At 41.9% G+C, this 21880-nt stretch overlaps 2 protein-coding genes across 2 annotated transcripts in view; one reads left to right on the top strand and one right to left on the bottom strand.

Moving 5' to 3' along the window:
- Positions 1–21880, top strand: part of LOC311120840 (NLR family CARD domain-containing protein 3-like) — a 167056-nt gene that overhangs the window by 21963 nt on the left and 123213 nt on the right. The window lies entirely within an intron of this gene.
- LOC311120838 (NLR family CARD domain-containing protein 3-like) lies at positions 1729–19338 on the bottom strand. Its single transcript, XM_084195402.1, has 7 exons — positions 19146–19338; positions 16942–18736; positions 16420–16501; positions 15164–15312; positions 13550–13723; positions 13023–13069; positions 1729–2501 (listed from the first exon to the last, which is right to left on the bottom strand). Exons 1-7 carry the CDS (start codon positions 19327–19329, stop codon positions 1975–1977), a joined length of 2958 nt encoding a protein of 985 aa, XP_084051528.1. The 5' UTR covers positions 19330–19338; the 3' UTR covers positions 1729–1974.

Genomic DNA, 21880 nt, shown 5'->3' with positions numbered 1-21880 from the left:
TGTGTGTCTAGTGTGTGTTTGTGTCCGGTGTGTGTGTGTGTGTGTGTCCAGTGTGTGTGTGTGTGTGTATCCTGTGTGTGTGTGTGTCCTGTGTGTGTGTCCAGTGTGTGTGTATCCAGTGTGTGTGTCCAGTGTGTGTGTGTGTGTGTCCAGAGTGTGTTTGTGTCCGGTGTGTGTGTGTGTCGTGTGTGTGTGTGTGTGTGTCTGGTGTGTGTTTGTGTCAGGTGTGTGTGTGTGTGTGTCCAGTGTGTGTGTGTGTGTGTGTGTGTGTGTGTCCTGTGTGTGTGTCCAGTGTGTGTATGTGTGTTTGTGCAGTGTGTGTGTGTCCAGTGTGTGTGTGTTTGTGCAGTGTGTGTGTGTGTGTGTGTCCGGTGTGTGTGTGTGTCCGGTGTGTGTGTGTCCAGTGTGTGTGTGTGTGTGTGTGTGTGTGTGTGTCCAGTGTGAGTGTGTGTGTCCAGTGTGTGTGTGTCCAGTGTTTGTGTGTCCAGCATGTGTGTGTGTCCGGTGTGTGTGTCCTGTGTGTGTTGGTGTGTGTGTGTGTGTGTCCAGTGTTTGTGTGTCCAGCATGTGTGTGTGTCCAGTGTGTGTGTGTCCAGTGTGTGTGTGTACAGTGTGTGTGTGTGTGTGTGTGTCCAGTGTGAGTGTGTGTGTCCAGTGTGTGTGTGTCCAGCAAGTGTGTGTGTCCGGTGTGTGTGTCCTGTGTGTGTTGGTGTTTGTGTGTGTGTGTCCAGTGTGTGCGTGTGTGTGTGTGTGTGTCCAGTGTGTGTTTGTGTCCGGTGTGTGTGTGTGTCCAAAGTGTGTGTGTGTCCATTTTGTGTGTGTGTGTGTGTGTCCAGTGTGTGTGTGTGTGTGTGTGTGTTTGTGCAGTGTGTGTGTGTGTCAGTCCAGTGTGTGTGTTTCCTGTGTGTGTGTCCAGTGTGTGTGGCCAGTGTGTGTGTGTGTGTGTGTGTGTGTGTTTGTGCAGTGTGTGTGTGTGTCCAGTGTGTGTCCAGTGTGTGTCCTGTGTGTGTGTGTGTGTCCAGTGTGTGTGAGTGATGTGTGTCCTTTGTATGTGTCCGATGTGTGTGTGTGTGTGCCCAGTGTGTGTGTGTACCCAGTGTGTGTGTCCAGTGTGTGTTTGTGTCCGGTGTGTGTGTGTGTGTGTGTGTGTGTCTGGTGTGTGTGTGTGTCCGGTGTGTGTGTGTGTCCAATGTGTGTTTGTGTGTCCAATGTGTGTGTGTGTGTCCAGTGTGTGTGTGTGTGCCCAGTGTGTGTGTGTCCAGTGTGTGTCTGTGTGTGTACCCAGTGTGTGTGTGTCCAGTGTGTGTGTGTCCAGAGTGTGTGTGTCCAGCATGTGTGTGTGTTGGTGTGTGGGTGTGTCCAGTGTGTCCAGTGTGTGCTTGTGTGTGTCCAGTGTGAGTGTCCAGTGTGTGTGTGTGTGTCCTCTGTGTGTGTCCTGTGTGTGTGTGTGTGTTTGTGCAGTGTGTGTGTGTGTGTCCAGTGTGTGTTTGTGTGTGTGTGTGTTTGTGCAGTGTGTGTGTGTGTGTGTGTCCGGTGTGTGTGTGTGTCCGGTGTGTGTGTCCAGTGTGTGTGTGTGTGTGTGTTCAGTGTGTGTGTGTCCAGTGTTTGTGTGTGTGTGTCCAGTGTGTGTGTGTGTGTCCAGTGTGTGTTTGTGTCCGGTGTGTGTGTGTGTGTCCAGTGTGTGTGTGTGTCCGGTGTGAGTGTGTGTGCGTGTGTCCAGTGTGTGTGTCCAGTGTGAGTGTGTGTGTGTGTGTGTCCAGTGTGTGTGTGTGTGTGTGTGTGTGTTTTTGCAGTGTGTGTGTGTTTGTGTACAGTGTGTGTGTTTCCTGTGTGTGTCCAGTGTTTTTGGCCAGTGTGTGTGTGTGTATGTGCAGTGTGTGTGTCCAGTGTGTTCAGTGTGTGTGTGTGTGTGTGTTTGTGTGTGTCCAGTGTGTGTCCAGTGTGTGTGTGTGTCAGTGTTACCATGGTTATTATTTACAGGGACACTGAGGAGTCAACATGATGAACCCAAAACCCTGGATAGAGGGGCTCAGTGAATGTGGAATGGAATGTGTTCAGGTGGGTCAGTGTGTCAGAGGAGACTCTGTAGAAGGACAGAGTGCCGGCTGGCCAGTCCAGATACACTCCTACTCTGTGGGGGCTGGAGGAGGGGACATCTATGGTAGTGGACTTATTATTGTGACAGGCAGAGTAAATGTTGCCAGAGCAGATCAGACTCCAGGACTTGTCATTACATCCAATCACACAGTCATTACCCCCTCCTCTCCTGCTGATTCCTTTATATGTCACTCCTATAACAGCCCCTTCCCCACTCCACTCTACCTCCCAGTAACAGCGCCCAGTCAGACCCTCTCTACACAGCACCTGAGGCCAGACCTCAAATCTCTCTGGGTGATCAGGATACGGCTGCTCCTCTGTCCTCCATGTCACCTTTCTGTTCTCCTCAGACAGAGAGAGGAGTCTGTTTACTGTGTTTGGGTCCAGTGTGAGATCACAGACATCTGATGGATGAAACCAGACACAATATTAGAAATCATCATCATTCACATTAGAATGTTAAGTCACTTTTCACTAATTCATTTAATGTAGATGTTTCTAGGTATCAAAAGGAGAAGTTAAGGTAACTTGAGATTTGTTGAATGATCATATGTTATACTGTATGGTAATATAAAACACACTTATTCCCATTAATTACACACTCACACACACACACACACACACACACACACATCCTGAACAAACACACACACACACACACACACACACACACACATACACATCCTGAACACACACTCTTACACTGAACACACACACACACACACACACACACTGGACACACACACACATCCTGAACACACACACATACAAACATACACATCCTGAACACACACACACACACTTACACTGAACACACACACACACACACACACACACAGGACACACACACACAGACACACACCTGTATGCATGAACACAAACACACATTTCTAAAGTAACACAAACCCGCCACACACACACACACACACACACACACACACACACACACACACACACACACACACACACACACACACACACACACACAACACAGACACAGACACACACATTGTCAAAGCAACTCTTTGTAATCTTTGGTGTCCCTGATTTCTGCTTCTGTAGAACTACAGCTGATATTTAATATGACCAAGTAAGTAATGATGGTGGTCTTTGACATTGACTTCACTTGAATTAAGACTTATTCTTAGTCATATTCTTCACAGCAATCAACACTCACATTTTCTAAGTCCAGGTTTCATTGTGTTCTCTCCACCATGTTCCACACTGTAGCGGTAAGCAGAAGAACAGACAGTCATTGAGGAATTCACCTGAACTCACACACACTCACACAGTCACACACACATATAACTTTGAACAAGCGGTAAGAATGTTTGTCTGTGTGTGTGTGTGTCCAGTTTGTGTGTGTGTGTGTCCTGTGTGTGTGTCCAGTGTGTGTGTCTGTGTCCAGTGTGTGTTTCCAGTGTGTGTGTCCAGTGTGTTTGTGGTGTGTGCGTCCTGTGTCTGTGTGTCCAGTGTGTGTGTGTGTGTGTGTGTGTCCTGTTTGTGTGTCCAGTGTGTGTGTGTGTCCAGTGTGTGTGTGTGTGGGTGTCCAGTGTGTGTGTCCTTTGTGTATAACCAGTGTGTGTGTGTGTCCAGTGTGTGTCTGTGTCTGTGTCCAGTGTGTGTATGTGTGTGTGTGTTTAGTGTGTGTGTGTGTGTGTGTGTGTGTGTGTGTGTGTGTGTGTGTGTGTGTGTGTGTGTGTCAAGTGTGTGTGTGTGTGTGTCCAGTGTGTGTGTCCAGGACCTACACACACACACACACTGGACATACACACACACACACACAAACAGGACACACACACACACACACACACACACTGGACACACACACAGTCTTTATATAACTTAGTCCAAGTGGTGATCAGAATGTTTGTCTTAACTAGCCTGATAACTCCAACATGTCTGATATGAACATTGACATAAACCCTCTACATTCTTGAGTTTCTCCAGTCTGCAGTGTGGATACTCCAGTCCAGCAGAGAGCAGTCTGACTCCTGAGTCTCCTGGGTGATTGTAGCTCAGGTCCAGCTCTCTCAGGTGTGAGGGGTTTGACTTCAGAGCTGAGACCAGAGAAGCACAGCCTTCCTCTGTGACTAGACAGCCTGACAGCCTGCAAAGAGTCAAATCATATTAAAACCACATTTGGTGGTGAAAATAGTGGCAGTATATTTTTTCTACATTTGCAGATACATCAGTGTCCTGAAACCTGCCATATCTATTCATAAATGAATGTATCATTATTAGAAATGACAAATTATCATAATATTGCTTGTAAATAGAAAAATGCATATTACAAATATTTGAGTAGACTGACCAGAGCAGTTTAAAAAGCAGTATCAGTCAATGACAGACAGTGAGGTATCAGATTTAGATTGTATTGAGTTTACAGTCCACACTATATCTATTTTGACAGTGAAGCTAACATTTTAAATGTGTCTCTGTACTCCAGCATTTTGGATTTGAGATCAAATGTTTTATACGAGGTGACAGGATATAATGTCACCTTTAATTTAAAGGTATTTTAATACATATCTGTTTCACCGTTTAGAAATGAAAGCACTTTATGTATCTAGTTCCCCTATTTGAAGAAGTCAAAAGTATTCTGACCAATTCACTTACAGTGTATTAAAGTAGTCAAAAGTTTAGTATTTGGTCCCAAACTTGTTGGTTGCATTTGCAGTTTGATTTGGTTGTGTTTTGGGTTATGTTTTGCCCGATAGTAATTGAATGGTGGATGATGACTGGAGTAATTTTCTGTCTAAGTGAGTAGATAACATGTTTCTAAACACTACTAAATTAATCCTAATGATGCCATTATTAAGAATAATCATGAATGAATCATGAATAATAATGAGTGAGAAAGTTACAGAGGCTACAACAAAACATGCTAACCTCTCACCATTAACCTCAAATAAAAGGTGACATTAATTGCAAGTATCCCTGTCTCTGTTAAAGCTCCTTCTTCCTCCTCTGGAATTGCCATTGGACCTTCCTCTTCCTCCATTATTATCCTTCCCCTGCTTCAACCAAAAATTACATAATTTTATTTGCTAATCTATTGTTTAAATTGACATTTTGGTTTTGTTTGATTATTGTAAATATCATTTGATATTCATTTTCCACACACTCTCTAGTATATCTAATTTTTTCAGTGTTTATTCGTCCTGTATGACCTCTAAACCTTCTTCCTGCCGTGTCTAAAGCTCTACCAAACCTTTGGAACCACAATGGCCTGCATTCCTCGCACCACCGTTTGGTCTCAAAGTTATCTGTTTCCCCTGTACTAGAAGCTGGAGGCTGAATAGAGTTCGCTAACTGTGGATTAAACCAATCATATTGTCACTATCCTCTTCTACGTCTTCCCCTGTACTAGAAGCTGGAGGCTGAATAGAGTTCGCTAACTGTGGATATAACCAATCATATTGTCATTATCCTCTTCTACGTCTTCCCCTGTACTAGAAGCTGGAGGCTGAATAGAGTTCGCTAACTGTGGATATAACCAATCACATTGTCACTATCCTCTTCTACGTCTTCCCCTGTACTAGAAGCTGGAGGCTGAATAGAGTTCGCTAACTGTGGATATAACCAATCATATTGTCACTATCCTCTTCTACGTCTTCCCCTGTACTAGAAGCTGGAGGCTGAATAGAGTTCGCTAACTGTGGATATAACCAATCATATTGTCACTATCCTCTTCTACGTCTTCCCCTGTACTAGAAGCTGGAGGCTGAATAGAGTTCGCTAACTGTGGATATAACCAATCATATTGTCACTATCCTCTTCTACGTCTTCCCCTGTACTAGAAGCTGGAGGCTGAATAGAGTTCGCTAACTGTGGATATAACCAATCACATTGTCACTATCCTCTTCTACGTCTTCCCCTGTACTAGAAGCTGGAGGCTGAATAGAGTTCGCTAACTGTGGATATAACCAATCATATTGTCACTATCCTCTTCTACGTCTTCCCCTGTACTAGAAGCTGGAGGCTGAATAGAGTTCGCTAACTGTGGATATAACCAATCATATTGTCACTATCCTCTTCTACGTCTTCCCCTGTACTAGAAGCTGGAGGCTGAATAGAGTTCGCTAACTGTGGATATAACCAATCATATATGTCACTATCCTCTTCTACGTCTTCCCCTGTACTAGAAGCTGGAGGCTGAATAGAGTTCGCTAACTGTGGATAAAACCAATCATATTGTCACTATCCTCTTCTACGTCTTCCCCTGTACTAGAAGCTGGAGGCTGAATAGAGTTCGCTAACTGTGGATATAACCAATCATATATGTCACTATCCTCTTCTACGTCTTCCCCTGTACTAGAAGCTGGAGGCTGAATAGAGTTCGCTAACTGTGGATATAACCAATCATATATGTCACTATCCTCTTCTACGTCTTCCCCTGTACTAGAAGCTGGAGGCTGAATAGAGTTCGCTAACTGTGGATATAACCAATCATATTGTCACTATCCTCTTCTATGTCTTCCCCTGTACTAGAAGCTGGAGGCTTTATAGAGTTCGCTAACTGTGGATATAACCAATCATATTGTCACTATCCTCTTCTACGTCTTCCCCTGTACTAGAAGCTGGAGGCTGAATAGAGTTCGCTAACTGTGGATATAACCAATCATATTGTCACTATCCTCTTCTACATCTTCCCCTGTACTAGAAGCTGGAGGCTGAATAGAGTTCGCTAACTGTGGATATAACCAATCATATTGTCACTATCCTCTTCTACATCTTCCCCTGTACTAGAAGCTGGAGGCTAAATAGAGTTCGCTAACTGTGGATATAACCAATCATATTGTCACTATCCTCTTCTACGTCTTCCCCTGTACTAGAAGCTGGAGGCTGAATAGAGTTCGCTAACTGTGGATATAACCAATCATATTGTCACTATCCTCTTCTACGTCTTCCCCTGTACTAGAAGCTGGAGGCTAAATAGAGTTCGCTAACTGTGGATATAACCAATCATATTGTCACTATCCTCTTCTACGTCTTCCCCTGTACTAGAAGCTGGAGGCTGAATAGAGTTCGCTAACTGTGGATATAACCAATCATATTGTCACTATCCTCTTCTACGTCTTCCCCTGTACTAGAAGCTGGAGGCTAAATAGAGTTCGCTAACTGTGGATATAACCAATCATATTGTCGCTATCCTCTTCTACGTCTTCCCCTGTACTAGAAGCTGGAGGCTGAATAGAGTTCGCTAACTGTGGATATAACCAATCATATTGTCACTATCCTCTTCTACGTCTTCCCCTGTACTAGAAGCTGGAGGCTGAATAGAGTTCTCTAACTGTGGATATAACCAATCATATATGTCACTATCCTCTTCTACGTCTTCCCCTGTACTAGAAGCTGGAGGCTGAATAGAGTTCTCTAACTGTGGATATAACCAATCATATTGTCACTATCCTCTTCTACGTCTTCCCCTGTACTAGAAGCTGGAGGCTGAATAGAGTTCTCTAACTGTGGATCAATTCCTTTCATACTTTCAGTTCCTTTTATAGCCCCTTGTGGACTGACTCTTTTCATAAGGTAGATTATGTTGCTCCATTGACAAATTACCTCATTTCTTAACTTACTTTTCCTCCTTCCTAATGATATTTACAGTCCATTGTGCACTCATTAAATACCATGATTATACACCTCTTTCATGTCATTTAAAATCCCATTTCGGGTACCTTATGGCTGCATTATCAATTATATACTTTCGCTCTACTTGTAATTTAACCCTTTTAAAACTACCAGCTTGAGGATAGTCATTATCTGTCCATGCTGATAAATCACTAAGATATAGTTCCACATAGAAAAATCCTCATTTACTTAACATCCATTTGCACATTGTCTGATTTTCACTACTTTTAAAAGATACTTGTTTTAAATGTGGATTTGTCTGTAATAATTTCGTCGTTTCCTTTCTCTCTCTTCGAGGTAAAATGAAGCTCTGATTTACTCTTAATGGAGACTGTTTTTCCAGATATCGGTCTACTAAGTTGGCTCTCCATTACTTTTATTAGTTCATCCAATATTAGTAATCAAATACTTGAATCAAATCCCAACTTGATCTTTATAAAAATTTTGTTTGCCTATTTTGTCATTGGTGCCATGATTCAACATGATCGCTCTGAGCATTTGTTGTTGAATCACAGCACCATGTTATTGTCTTATTTGCTACTTCTCCTTACATCTGTTTACGTACTTGAATACCACTCATCTGTTCCCCTCAACAAAATATTGAATTTTAAAAGTTCGTTACAGCTCAGCTTTACCACAGATAAGCAGAATTTAACCTGTTAACTAAATGAAAGTCTGCTTACCTGTTAGTTCGGCTGTAAACTGCATCCTGTTCGTTTAGACTCCAGTCTGTTATGACCAGTTTCTCTGGTATCTCGTACTTCAGGATGTAAGAGAGTAGTCGGCCACTTAGATGGAGAGTTGATTCATTGTTATTTAATGGTTACAGTACTGGTTTCAATGACAAGCGGTACGGGCTTAGCCTCTTGTCATCTGAATGACTTCCATAGAAAACCTCTCAGTTTATATAATGCTCTCCGAGCTACTTCCATCCCACAGTTGCCAACCATTATTGAGTGTCACTCATCTCCTACAATAGGATCCCCATACATAGTATCGTGTGGCACCCAGAGCCAGGCCATTCCATCACGTACTCTTTCTAAGATTAGCAACAGTGGCCCATAATCTATCTTGGCACGCCGACCTTCTGGCCCCCCATCCGTGACCGACACAACACATGGCGTGTCCTTCTCCTCTCTCTCACCTACAGCTGATGACTTTAAAGATATTAATAAATGCTCTATCAAAAGACGTTATATCAAACACCTTCCTAATATTGAGTTACCTCCCCACTTTTGTCCTCAGAACAGCCTCAATTCGTCGGGGCATGGACTCTACAAGGTGTTGAAAGCGTTCCACAGGGATGCTGGCCCATGTTGACGCCAATTCTTCCCACAGTTGTGTCAAGTTGGCTGGATGTCCTTTGTGTGGTGTACCATGAGCGTGAAAAACCCAGCAGCGTTGCAGTTCTTGACACAAACCGGTGTGCCTGGCACCTACTACCATACCCCGTTCAAAGGCACTTCAATATTTTGTCTTGCCCATTCACCCTCTGAATGGCACACACACACAATCCAATTGTCTCCAGGCTTAAACATCCTTCTTTAACCTGTTTCCTCCCATTCATCCACAAGTGACATCAATAAGGGATCATAGCTTTCACCTGGATTCACCTGCTCAGTCTGTCATGGAAAGAGCAGGTGTCCTTAATGTTTTGTCCACTTAGTGTAAATTGCACAATAATGATCCATTGATGGATTTTCTTATGTAGTCTATTGTTTTCTCTGTATTGAACCTGCCTGCCACCCACCCACCTGGGGACTGTGGGTTATAAAACAACCCCCCGCATCACTAGCTTGCATGTTCTGCAGCCTTGTAGAGATAGGGAGGGGATGACTGGGAGGCAGGTTGGCATTTATTGTCATGAATCTTGCCCTGGAGGCAGTTCTGCAAAGTGGTCACTAGCTGGCACAGGCATAAAGTAATAATATCTGATTTTAATGCTAACCTTAACCTCACTGCTAATCCTTACCTTAAATTAAGACCATAAAACAACATTATTTCCCACAAATGTTTACGATATAGCCAATTTTGACTATGCAGCTGGCATATCTAGAGGAAATTGTGCAGTTCTGCCTCCAGGGCAAAATTCATGACAAAACGTCAACCTGTGACTGGGAGAGGACAATGTAAAATCGATAATGAAATTGTTTAACTTGCTTTTTCTTGTTTAAAGTATGTTTTATTATGAAAAGTACAATATATCCATGTACAATTGTACAATTATGGAGCATATGTCCATATACAATTATACAATTCGATTTTCAACATAAAATATATGCAACAAATTATCACATTGGTATTTCAACAGTGTTATTGTAAGAGTTTAAATGGTTAAACAGAGGATACATCTAAAACAATATAAAACAAGTGCAGTATGTTCTGAGTATGTTACCTTAACGTCAACTCATAACGTCCCACTATAACTTCATGGGAGTCTAGTGGAAAGACTGCATGTTGCTTTGGGTGGATTCATCAACATTTGCAGAATATTCCTGTAATGTCAGATGGCATCTTGTCAGATGGCAACAGCCTAGTCGGCTGCAGACACTCATAAGGAGTTCAAGTAGTTTATTTGCCATTTGCAGGTATTAAAAGTAATCCATACATTGGAATTCCTTGTTGGAGCTCATATAGGACAGTACATACCAGTGGAGGCTGCTGAGGGGAGGACGGCTCATAATAATGGCTGGAACGGAGCCAATTAAATGGCATCAAACACATGGAAACCATGGAAACCATGTATTTGATGTATTTGATACCATTCCACTCAATCCGCTCCAGTCATTACAAGCCTGTCCTCCCCAACTACGGTCCCACCAACCTCCTGTGGTACGTACACACAAACAGTAAAATATATCATAAGGACATCAATAAAACATGCAAAGTGGTAAAAGATCATAAAAGGAAAAAAAATGTTCAGTCATGTTCTAAAAGTCTGATGGAAACAGTTTAGGTTGCTTGATTTAACAGGCAGATAGAACTGGGATAGAAGCTGTTCTGGAACCTGGGATCCAGAAACTGCCTAGCAACCACTGGTCCTCACTAGACTGGTGCCCTGCATGTCTATTTGTTCATTGGAGTTTATCAGGTGTTGAAGTGATGTCTGTGTTTGTTGGACACTTAGTGCTGGAATGAGGAGTCTGTTTGTTCCCAATTCTATCAGAAATGATGGTCCTCATTTGAAGGTCCTGTGTCAAGGTCCTCACTATTATAGGAAGATGTGTGAGTGTGTGTGTGTGTGTGTGTGTGTGTGTGTGTCCAGCGTGTGTGTGTATCCAGAGTGTGTGTGTGTGTCCAGTGTGTGTGTCCAGAGTGTGTGTGTGTCCAGAGTGTGTGTCTGTGTGTGTGTGTGTCTCCTGTGTGTATGTCCACTGTGTGTGTGTGTGTGTGTGTCCAGTGTGTGTGTCTGTGTGTGTGTGTGTCTCCTGTGTGTGTGTCCAGTGTGTGTGTGTGTGTGTGTCCAGTGTGTGTGTGTGTGTGTCCATTGTGTGTTTATCCAGTGTGTGTGTCCAGTGTGTGTCCTGTGTGTGTGTGTGTGTCCAGTGTGTGTTTGTGTCCAGTGTGTGTGTGTGTCCAGTGTGTGTGTGTATGTGTGCGTCCAGTGTGTGTTTGTGTCCAGTGTGTGTTTGTGTCCAGTGTGTGTGTGTGTCCAGTGTGTGTGTGTGTCCCCAGTGTGTGTGTGTGTGTGTGTGCGTGTGTCCAGTGTGTGTTTGTCTCCTGTGTGTGTGTCCAGTGTGTGTGTGTGTGTGTGTGTGTCTCGTGTGTGTAGTGTGTGTATCCAGTGTGTGTGTCCAGTGTGTGTCCAGTGTATGTGTGTGTGTCCAGTGTGTGTCCAGTGTGTGTCCAGTGTATGTGTGTGTGTCCAGTGTGTATGTGTGTGTCCAAAGTGTGTGTATGTGTCCAGTGTGTGTCCAGTGTTTGTCTGTATGTGTCCAGTGTGTGTGTGTGTCCAGTGTGTGTCTGTGTGTGTGTGTGTGTCCAGTATGTGTGTGTGTGTGTGTGTGTGTGTCCAGTGTGTGTGTGTGTCCAGTGTGTGTGTGTGTGTGTGTGTCAGTGTTACCATGGTTATTATTTACAGGGACACTGAGGAGTCAACACCAACCCTAAACCCTGGATAGAGGGGCTCAGTGAATGTGGAGTTGAATGTGTACATGTGGGTCAGTGTGTCAGAGGAGACTCTGTAGAAGGACAGAGTGCCGGCTGGCCAGTCCAGATACACTCCTACTCTGTGGGAGCTGTAGGAGGGGACGTCTATGGTAGTGGACTTCTTATTGTGCCAGGCAGAGTAACTGTTGTCAGAGCAGAACAGACTCCAGGACTTGTCATTGTATCCAATCCTACAGTCACCCCATCCTCTCCTGCTGATTCCTTTATATGCCACTCCTATAACAGCCTCTCTCCCACTCCACTCTACCTCCCAGTAACAGTGCCCAGTCAGACCCTCTCTACACAGCACCTGTCCACAGTCCTCAAATCTCTCTGGGTGATCAGGATACGGCTGCTCCTCTCTCCTACGTGTCACCTTTCTGTTCTCCTCAGACAGAGAGAGGAATCTGTCTACTGTGTTTAGGTCCAGTGTGAGATAACAGACATCTGATGGATGAAACCAGACACAATATTAGAAATCATCATCATTCACATTAGAATGTTAACTCACTTTTAACTAATTCATTTAATGTAGATGTTTCTAGGTATCAAAAGGAGAAGTTCAGGTAACTTGAGACTTGTTGAATGATCATATGTTATACTGTATGGTAAAATAAAACACTTATTCCCATGAATTACACACACACACACACACACACACACACACACACACACACAAATACAAATATACACATCCTGAACACACACACACACATCCTGAACACACACACACACACACTGTACACATACACACACACACACACACACATTTAAAACGTAACATGAACACGACACACACACACACACAACCTGAACACACACACACACACAGGACAAACACACACACACACACACACACACACACACACAGGACAAAAACACACACACACAGGACACACACACTGGACACACACATACACATTTCTAATGTAACAGGAACACACACACACACACACACACACACACAGACACACACATTGTCAAAGCAACTCTTTGTAAACTTTGGTGTCCCTGATTTGTGCTTCTGTAGAACTACAGCTGATATTTAATATGACCAAATAAGTAATGATGGTGGTCTTTGACTTCACTTGAATTAAGACTTATTCTTAGTCATATTCTTCACAGCAGTCAACACTCACATTTTCTAAATCCAGGTTTCATTGTGTTCTCTCCACCATGTTCCACACTGTAGCGGTAAGCAGAAGAACAGACAGTCATTGAGGGATACACCTGAACCCCCACACACACACACACACACACACACACACACACACACACACACACACACACACACACACACAAACACACACACAGCAGAAGAACACAAACACATATAACTCAGCATATAACTTTGTCCAAGTGTGTGTCCTGATTGTGTGTGTGTCCAGTGTTTGTCTGTGTGTGTGTGTGTCCAGTGTGTGTCCAGTGTATGTGTGTGTCCAGCACTGTGTGTGTGTTTGTGTCCTGTTTGTGTTTTTCCAGTGTGAGTTCAGTGTGTGTGCACACACTGGGATATACGTGAACTCACACAAAAACACTGGACACACACACACACACACACGGTCAGCATATAACTTTGTCCAAGTGGTGCTAAGAATGTTTGTCTTAACTAGCCTGATAACTCCAACATGTCTGATATGAACATTGACATAAACCCTCTACATACTTGAGTTTCTCCAGTATGCAGTGTGGATCCTCCAGTCCAGCAGAGAGCAGTCTGACTCCTGAGTCTCCTGGGTGATTGTAGCTCAGGTCCAGCTCTCTCAGGTGTGAGGGGTTTGACTTCAGAGCTGAGACCAGAGAAGCACAGCCTTCCTCTGTGACTTGACAGCCTGACAGCCTGTAAAGAGTCAAATCATATTAAAACCACACTGCTATTCTTTGGTGGTCAAAATAGTGGCAGTATATTTTTTCTACATATTCAGATACATCAGTGTCCTGAAACCTGACATATCTATTCATAAATTAATGTATCATTATTAGAAATTATCATAATATTGCTTGTAGAGAGAAACATGTATAGTACAAATATTTGAGTAGACTGACCAGAGCAGTTTAAAAAGCAGTATCAGTCAAAAGACAGACAGTGAGGTATCATATTTAGATTGTATTGAGTATACAGTCCACACCATATCTAATTTGACAGTGAAGCTAACATTTTAAATGTGGCTCTGTACTCCAGCATTTTGGATTTGAGATCAAATGTTTCATATGAGGTGACAGTATATAATGTCACCTTTTATTTGAGGGTATTTTCATACATATCTGTTTCACCGTTTAGAAATGAAACCACTTTATGTATCTACTCCCCCTATTTGAAGAAGTCATAAGTATTCTGACCAATTCACTTATAGTGTATTAAAGTAGTCAAAAGTTGAGTATTTGGTCCAAACTCGTTGGTTGCATTTGCAGTTTTTTTTTGTTGTGTTTTGGGTTATGTTTTGTCCAATAGTAACTGAATGGTGGATGATGACTGGAGTAATTTTCAGTCTAAGTGAGTAGATAACATGTTTCTAAACACTACTAAATTAATCCTGATGATGCCATGACTAAGAAAAATCATGAATGAATCATGAATAATAATGAATGAGAAAGTTACAGAGGCTACAACAAAACATGCTAACCTCTCACCATTACCAATAACAGAGGGGGTATGATCCTTGTTCCTCTGTAACTTTCTCATTCATCATTATTCACGATTCATTCATGATTATTCATAATCATGGTAGCATCCACATGAATGTAGAAGTGTTCAGAAACATCTTCTATTCTTACTGACAATACAAGTGAAGTGACTCCAAAATGACAGGACATTATTCACCATTCAGTTTCTATTGGGAAAAACATAATCTAAAACACAACCAAAACAAACTGCAAATGCATTCAACAAGTTTGTAGAATCACAAGCTTGATGTAATCACTGTGGGTAAGGAATATGGGACCAAACACTAAACTTATGACTACTTTAATACAATATAAGTGAATATGTCCAAATTACTACGACATATACAAATGGGAGAACTAGATACATAAAGTGATTTAATTTTTAAACAGTAAAACAGATATGCATGAAAATATCCTCAAATAAAAGGTGACATTCTGTACTGTCACCTAATATGAAACATTATATCTCAAATCCAAAATGCTGGAGCATAGTGCCAAATGTAAAACTGTAAGCTTCACTGTCCAAACACATATGGTGTGGACTATGTGTGCCTGGTAAATACATGTGGATCTGGTGAACAGTTATCACTTGTTGACCAACTGCAGGAATACTGACCTCAGAGTCTCCAGTTTACAGTGGGGATTCCCCAGTCCAGCAGAGAGCAGCTTCACTCCTGAATCCTTCAGGTCATTGTTACTCAGATCCAGCTCTCTCAGGTGTGAGGGGTTTGACTTCAGAGCTGAGACCAGAGAAGAACAGCATTTCTCTGTGACTAGACAGCCTGACAGCCTGCAAAGAGTCAAATCATATTAAAACCACACTGCTATTCTTGGGTGGTGAAAATAGTGGCAGTATATTTTTTCAACATATTCAGATATATCAGTGTCCTGAAACCTGCCATATCTATTAATAAATTAATGAATGTTTCATTATTAGAAATGATCATATATTGATTGTAGAGAGAAAAATGCATATTACAAATATTTGAATAGACTGACCAGAGCAGTTTAAAAACAGTATCAGTCAAAAGACAGACAGTGAGGTATCATTTTTAGATTGTATTGAGTATACAGTCCATGCCATATCTATTTGACAGTGAAGCTAACATTTTAAATGTGGCTCTATACTCCAGCATTTTGGATTTGAGATCACATGTTTCATATGAGGTGACAGTATATAATGTCACCTTTTATTTGAGGGTATTTTCATACATATCTGTTTCACCATTTAGAAATGAAACCACTTTATGTATCTAGTCCCCCTATTTGAAGAATTCATAAGTATTCTGACCAATTCACTTATAGTGTATTAAAGTAGTCAAAAGTTGAGTATTTGGTTGTAAACTCATTGGTTGCATTTGCAGTTTGTTTTGGTTGTGTTTTGGGTTATGTTTTGCCCGATAGTAACTGAATGGTGGATGATGACGGGAGTAATTTTCTGTCTAAGTGAGTAGATAACATGTTTCTAAACACTACTAAATGAATCCTGATGATGCCATGATTAAGAAAAATCATGAATAATAATGAATGAGAAAGTTACAGAGGCTACAACAAAACATGCTAACCTCTCACCATCAACATCAAATAAAAGGGGACATTCTGTACTGTCGCCTAATATGAAACATTATATCTCAAATCTAAATTGCTGGAACATAGCACCAAATTAAAAAATGTAAGCTTCACTGTCCAAACACATATGGTGTGGACTATGTGTGCCTGGTAAACACATGTGGATCTGGTGAACAGTTATCACTTGTTGACCAACTACAGGAATACTGACCTCAGAGTCTCCAGTTTACAGTGGGGATTCCCCAGTCCAGCAGAGAGCAGCTTCACTCCTGAATCCTTCAGGTCATTGTTACTCAGGTCCAGCTCTCTAAGGTGTGAGGGGTTTGAACTCAGAGCTGAGACCAGAGAAGCACAGCGTTTCTTTGTGAGTCCACAGCCTGACAGCCTGACAGAGAGATCATCATGATTTCACAAACTGTTAATTTAACACCAGTAGTGTAGAAGGACAATGGCAGATGCATCTGGTTTATTCTCTCAAACAACATATAGATTCATCTTCTGTCTCCTAGAATTGTATGGTCATATTGTTATATGACCTCTGTAGCTCAACTGGTAGAGCACGGCGCTTGTAACACCAAGGTAGTGGGTTTGATCCCCGGGACCACCCATACACAAAAATGTATGCACGCATGACTGTAAGTCGCTTTGGATAAAAGCGTCTGCTAAATGGCATATTTATTTATTTTTATACTAATGTGAACATCAATGCAGTGATTCGATATGTTTTTCAATATAATTTTATATACATATTATAATACATATATTTCTCTAAACTTCATATTTATTCCTGACGATTAGTACTTAAATGTCATTTTATGTACTCACAGAGCAGCTCTGGAGGCTTTGACCACTGGCAACAGCCTCAGAAGACCTTCCTCTGATCTGGAGTATTTCTTCAGGTCAAACACATCCAGCTCCTTTTCTGAAGTCAGCAACACAAAGACCAGAGCTGACCACTGTGCAGGTGACAGTTCATCTTCTGAGAGACTTCCTGATCTCAGGTAGCTTTGGATCTCCTCCACTAGAGAATGGTCCTTCAGTTCATTCAGACAGTGGAACAGATTGATGCACCTCTCTGGAGAGGGATTCTCCCTGATCTTCTCCTTGATGTACTTGACTGTTTCTTCATGGCTCTGTGAGCTGCTTCTTGTCTTTGTCAGTAGACCTTGTAAGTGCTTCTGATTGGACTCCAGTGAGAGGCCCAGAAGGAAGCGGAGGAACAGATCAAGGTTTCCCGTCTCACTTTGTAAGGCTTTATCCACAGCACTCTTGTAGACAGTAACTTTACGCTTGTGTCTGATCCTCACAGAAAAGTTCCTGGACTGTTCCGCCATTAGATCCTCATTGTTGTTGATGAATGAGTGGAGCACATGTACAGCAGCCAGAAACTCCTGAATGCTCAGATGCACGAAGCAGTACACCTTGTCCTGGTACAGCACACATTCCTCTTTAAAGAGCTGTGTGCACAATCCTGAGTACACAGAGGCTTCATTGACATCAATGCCAGCCTCTTTCAGGTCTTTTTCATAGAAAATCAGATTGCCCTTCACAAGCTGTTGAAAAGCCAGTTTTCCCAGTGACAGAATGCTCTCTTTATTAGAGTGTGGACCTGTCTCTTCATTCCCAAGATACTTGTCATTCTTCTGTTTGGTATGAAATTCCACAAGGTGTGAGTACATCTCAGTCAGAGTCTTGGGCATCTCTTCTCTCTTGTCTGTAATCAACATGTGTTTAAGGACTGTTGCAGAAATCCAACAGAAGACTGGAATGTGGCACATGATGTGGAGGCTCCTTGATGTCTTTATGTGTGAGATGATTCTGCTGGCCAGGTACTCTGAATAACTGAATCTCTTCCTGAAGTACTCCTCCTTCTGTGGGTCATTGAACCCTCGTACCTCTGTCACCTGGTCAACACACACTGACGGGATCTTATTGGCTGCTGCAGGTCGGGTTGTTATCCAGAGGAGAGCAGAGGGAAGCAGATTTCCGTTGATGAGATTTGTCAGCAGAACATCCACTGAGGTTGACTCTGTGACGTCAAAACAAATCTTGTTCTTCTGGAAGTCTAGGGGCAGTCGGCACTCATCCAGACCATCAAAGATTAACAGAACTTTGTACTTGTCGTAGTTGGAGATTCTTGATTCTTTGGTTTCCATTGAGAAGTGATTGAGAAGTTCAATCAAAGTGTGTTTTTCATTTTTCATCAAATTCAGCTCCCGAAAAGGGAATGAAAATACAAATTGGACATCCTGATTTGCTTTTCCTTCAGCCCAGTCCAAAATGAACTTCTGCACAGAGACTGTTTTTCCAATGCCAGCGACTCCCTTTGTCAGCACAGTTCTGCTAAGTTTGTATTGTCCAGTTAAGGGTTTGAAGATGTCGTTACATTTGATTGCAGTCTCTGGTCTTGCTTGTTTCCTGGTTGTTGTCTCAATCTGTCTGAGCTCATGTTCATTATTGACCTCTCCTGTTCCACCCTCTGTGATGTAGAGCTCTGTGTAGATCTTATTGAGAAGTGTTGGGTTTCCTTGTTTAGCGATCCCCTCAAATACACATTGAAACTTCTTCTTTAGATTAGATTTGAGTTCACGTTGGCAAATCACAGCAAGCTCATCTGAATCTAGAAATAACACAGAGGATATTAATATTACGTCTGTTTAATGCCTCCAGTATTCTAGGACTGTTATGACATTTTAAATTGTAGTAATTTTTTTGCTTAACTGACTGTATAAATGTGTACATTTTTTCATAATACATTACAGACTGGTGTGACTGATTATATTATTATTGGTATTCTCTCTCTCTCTCTCTCTCTCTCTCTCTCTCTCTCTCTCTCTCTCTCTCTCTCTCTCTCTCTCTCTCTCTCTCTCAACACAACACATTCTTCTGCTACTTGATGAGGTCACTAGGTGTTGTGTTAAGGCTGCTACAATATCATTGAGTTACACAGCTACTTTAGCTGTACTTTAGCTACAGCTTTTAAATGTTTGTTCTAAAACAGCATTCAACATGAGGCAGACAACTCTTACTTTTCTCCAGTGTGTCAGCAAGCTCCTTCTGGTTCATTTTCCTCAGGACGTGCAGTGTGATCTTCAGAGCCCCCTCTCTGGCACTGCTCTCCTGCTTCTCATCTTCAGCATCCACCACTTCCTTATCCTGCTTCTGACTCTCAAAGCCTTCTGGGAGTTCTGGACTAAGAATCATCTTGAACATCTTCAGCTCGTTCTTTACAAATGTTATAATATTCTCTTCAAGCAACTGAAATAAATCAAGTATATAGGTTATGCAAGAGACTAAATGCTTTCTCATTAACACATAAATGAATGATTGACAGATCAACTTTACTTGAGGTAAACAAAAACAAATGTACATAACAGGACCACATACACTGAATATGGAGGCCAGGTCTGTTTGATGACTCTGGGAAGACTGACCACAGAGAATCTCTGATTCTGATCTCTCCTGTTGGTTTCTGTGGACAAAATATGAGATTACATCTCCTCATCCAGGGAGTACACACACACACACACACACACACACACACACACACACACACACACACACACACACACACACACAGGGAGGGAATGTTGTGTTAGTTTAATATTGTTTCAGGACTATGAAAATGGAAAAAAGTATTAGCCTATGGATTATGAAAACAATAAAAATAAATGGGAAAATGGGAGAGGAGAAATGACTAGAGACAGTGTTGTTTAACTCACTGACCATGACCCATGAGTTCTTCTTACCTTTGTTCAGTAGAAAAGTCTCCCTCTCTAAACACTATAGGTTGTTTCATAGACCGGTCACTCTTCATGGACACACAGCTGGGTACAGGGGAGGCTGGTCTCTCCTGCTTGATTGGGCTTCAATACAACAGAGACAAACATTACGTCTCTCATCTACTCTGAACTCAGATGGGGAAACATAACAAGAGTTTCATTCCAAAACGCCATATATCCATTTTCAGAAATGTTCGTAAATTAGCTTCCATTGTTTAAAGAAATGATCAAATAAATGGTTGTGTTTTCTCACTAGCTAATCATGGCATGGTGTTGTTCAATGACAGACATGTGTTTGTTTAAAATCGATCACTTAATGGCTTCATTTCAGAGAGACAAATGTTTTTTTTTGCATTTTCTGTTTGGGGTTTTAGACTGGGTTTCTATATAAGCACTTTGTGACAACTGCTGATGTAAAAAATTTCTTCTGGGAATACATATGAAGCAAACCAGGCCAGGGTTTGGGGTTTGAGATGTCAATGAGAGATAAAAATGACTTCCTTAGTTGTTCATTTAGAAAATGTTCTGTCTTAAGTAGTTTAACAAACTGACACATTTTCATGTTAGTCAAAAACAACTCAAAGGAGTGCCTTTGATTTGACGGCCTGCACATGTGCAGTTCAGCACAAGACGACCATTAGACCCAATCAATTAACATTAATTGAGTCACCTCTGGTCGAGAAAATGGTGTTTTCCTGGTACATTCATTGTCAGATTCATCAACCAGCAGCGAGCACTCTGCCTTCTAGCACAAGCAAGGGGCATGTTGAGGTACATTTGCTAACCGGGAGGGTTGCATGATGTAATTTATTGGCGGGCTGGAAGACGCACTCTTGTATTTTCTATTCCGAGGTTGTTTACTCCCAATATCAGATATTAAGATCATTTTTTATAACACATGAATACTAGGGTTGAGGTTGGAGCATCTGACTATTGATTATTTACCCGGGGTTCAACACCTGCTATAGTCACTATTTAATTGCTCTTCCAAAAGCAACACAGGCCTAATACAATATATATAGCTAACTAAAGTAATGAGTGACCATCTTAGAAAATCATGGGACATATAGTCTTTGGTTGCATGCTATTTTATGTGAAACATATTGCTGCTTGTAGCCTATAACTGATTGCTCTTCCAAAAGCAACACAGGCCTAATACAATATATATAGCTAACTAAAGTAATGAGTGACCATCTTAGAAAATCATGGGACATATAGTCTTTGGTTGCATGCTATTTTATGTGAAACATATTGCTGCTTGTAGCCTATAACTGATGCTTCGTGGTCATATGCTGCCATCTATGGGAAATATTTACATTTACATTAACGTCATTTAGCAGACACTCTTATCCAGAGCGACTTACAGTTAGTGAGTGCATACATTATTTTTTATACTGGCCGCTCATTGGAATCAAACCCACAACCCTGGCGTTGCAAACGCCATGCTCTAAGAACTGAGCTACATCCCTGCTGGCCATTTCCTCCCCTACCCTGGGCCAATTGTGCGCCGCCCCCATTGGGGTCTCCCAGTCACGGCCGGCTACGACAGAGCCTGGATTCGAACCAGGATCTCTAGTGGCACAGCTAGCACTGCAATGCAGTGCCTTAGACCACTTCGCCACTTAGAAGTGATTAATTCAAGTACAGACATTGGTGAGGCAGCTGAGAATACAGTGTATTTTTCTTGTTAATTCCTTAGATCAGTCTCAAACCTGCCCCACCTATCCGATGCCATTTTCTGGACTTTCACATAGAGGTGAGTAGGTCACCCAGTTCAAACCACATTTGAAAAATAAAATAAATGTGTCTTGTTTATCAAGCATTCTGCCTTGCAATAATAAATATCATAAAATAACTAATAACAACAAAAAAAGCTAAATGCGTAAACAGGTTTTGATTAACAAAATTATCAAAATGCTATTTAATACTATAATTGCATTTACTAACATAATATTATTACTAATATTATTGCAGTCGGGAGC

The sequence above is a fragment of the Coregonus lavaretus genome (assembly GCF_964263955.1).
Source record: "Coregonus lavaretus genome assembly, contig: HAP1_SCAFFOLD_522, whole genome shotgun sequence".
Taxonomy (NCBI): domain Eukaryota; kingdom Metazoa; phylum Chordata; class Actinopteri; order Salmoniformes; family Salmonidae; genus Coregonus; species Coregonus lavaretus.
This window is presented reverse-complemented; position numbering and strand designations above follow the sequence as displayed.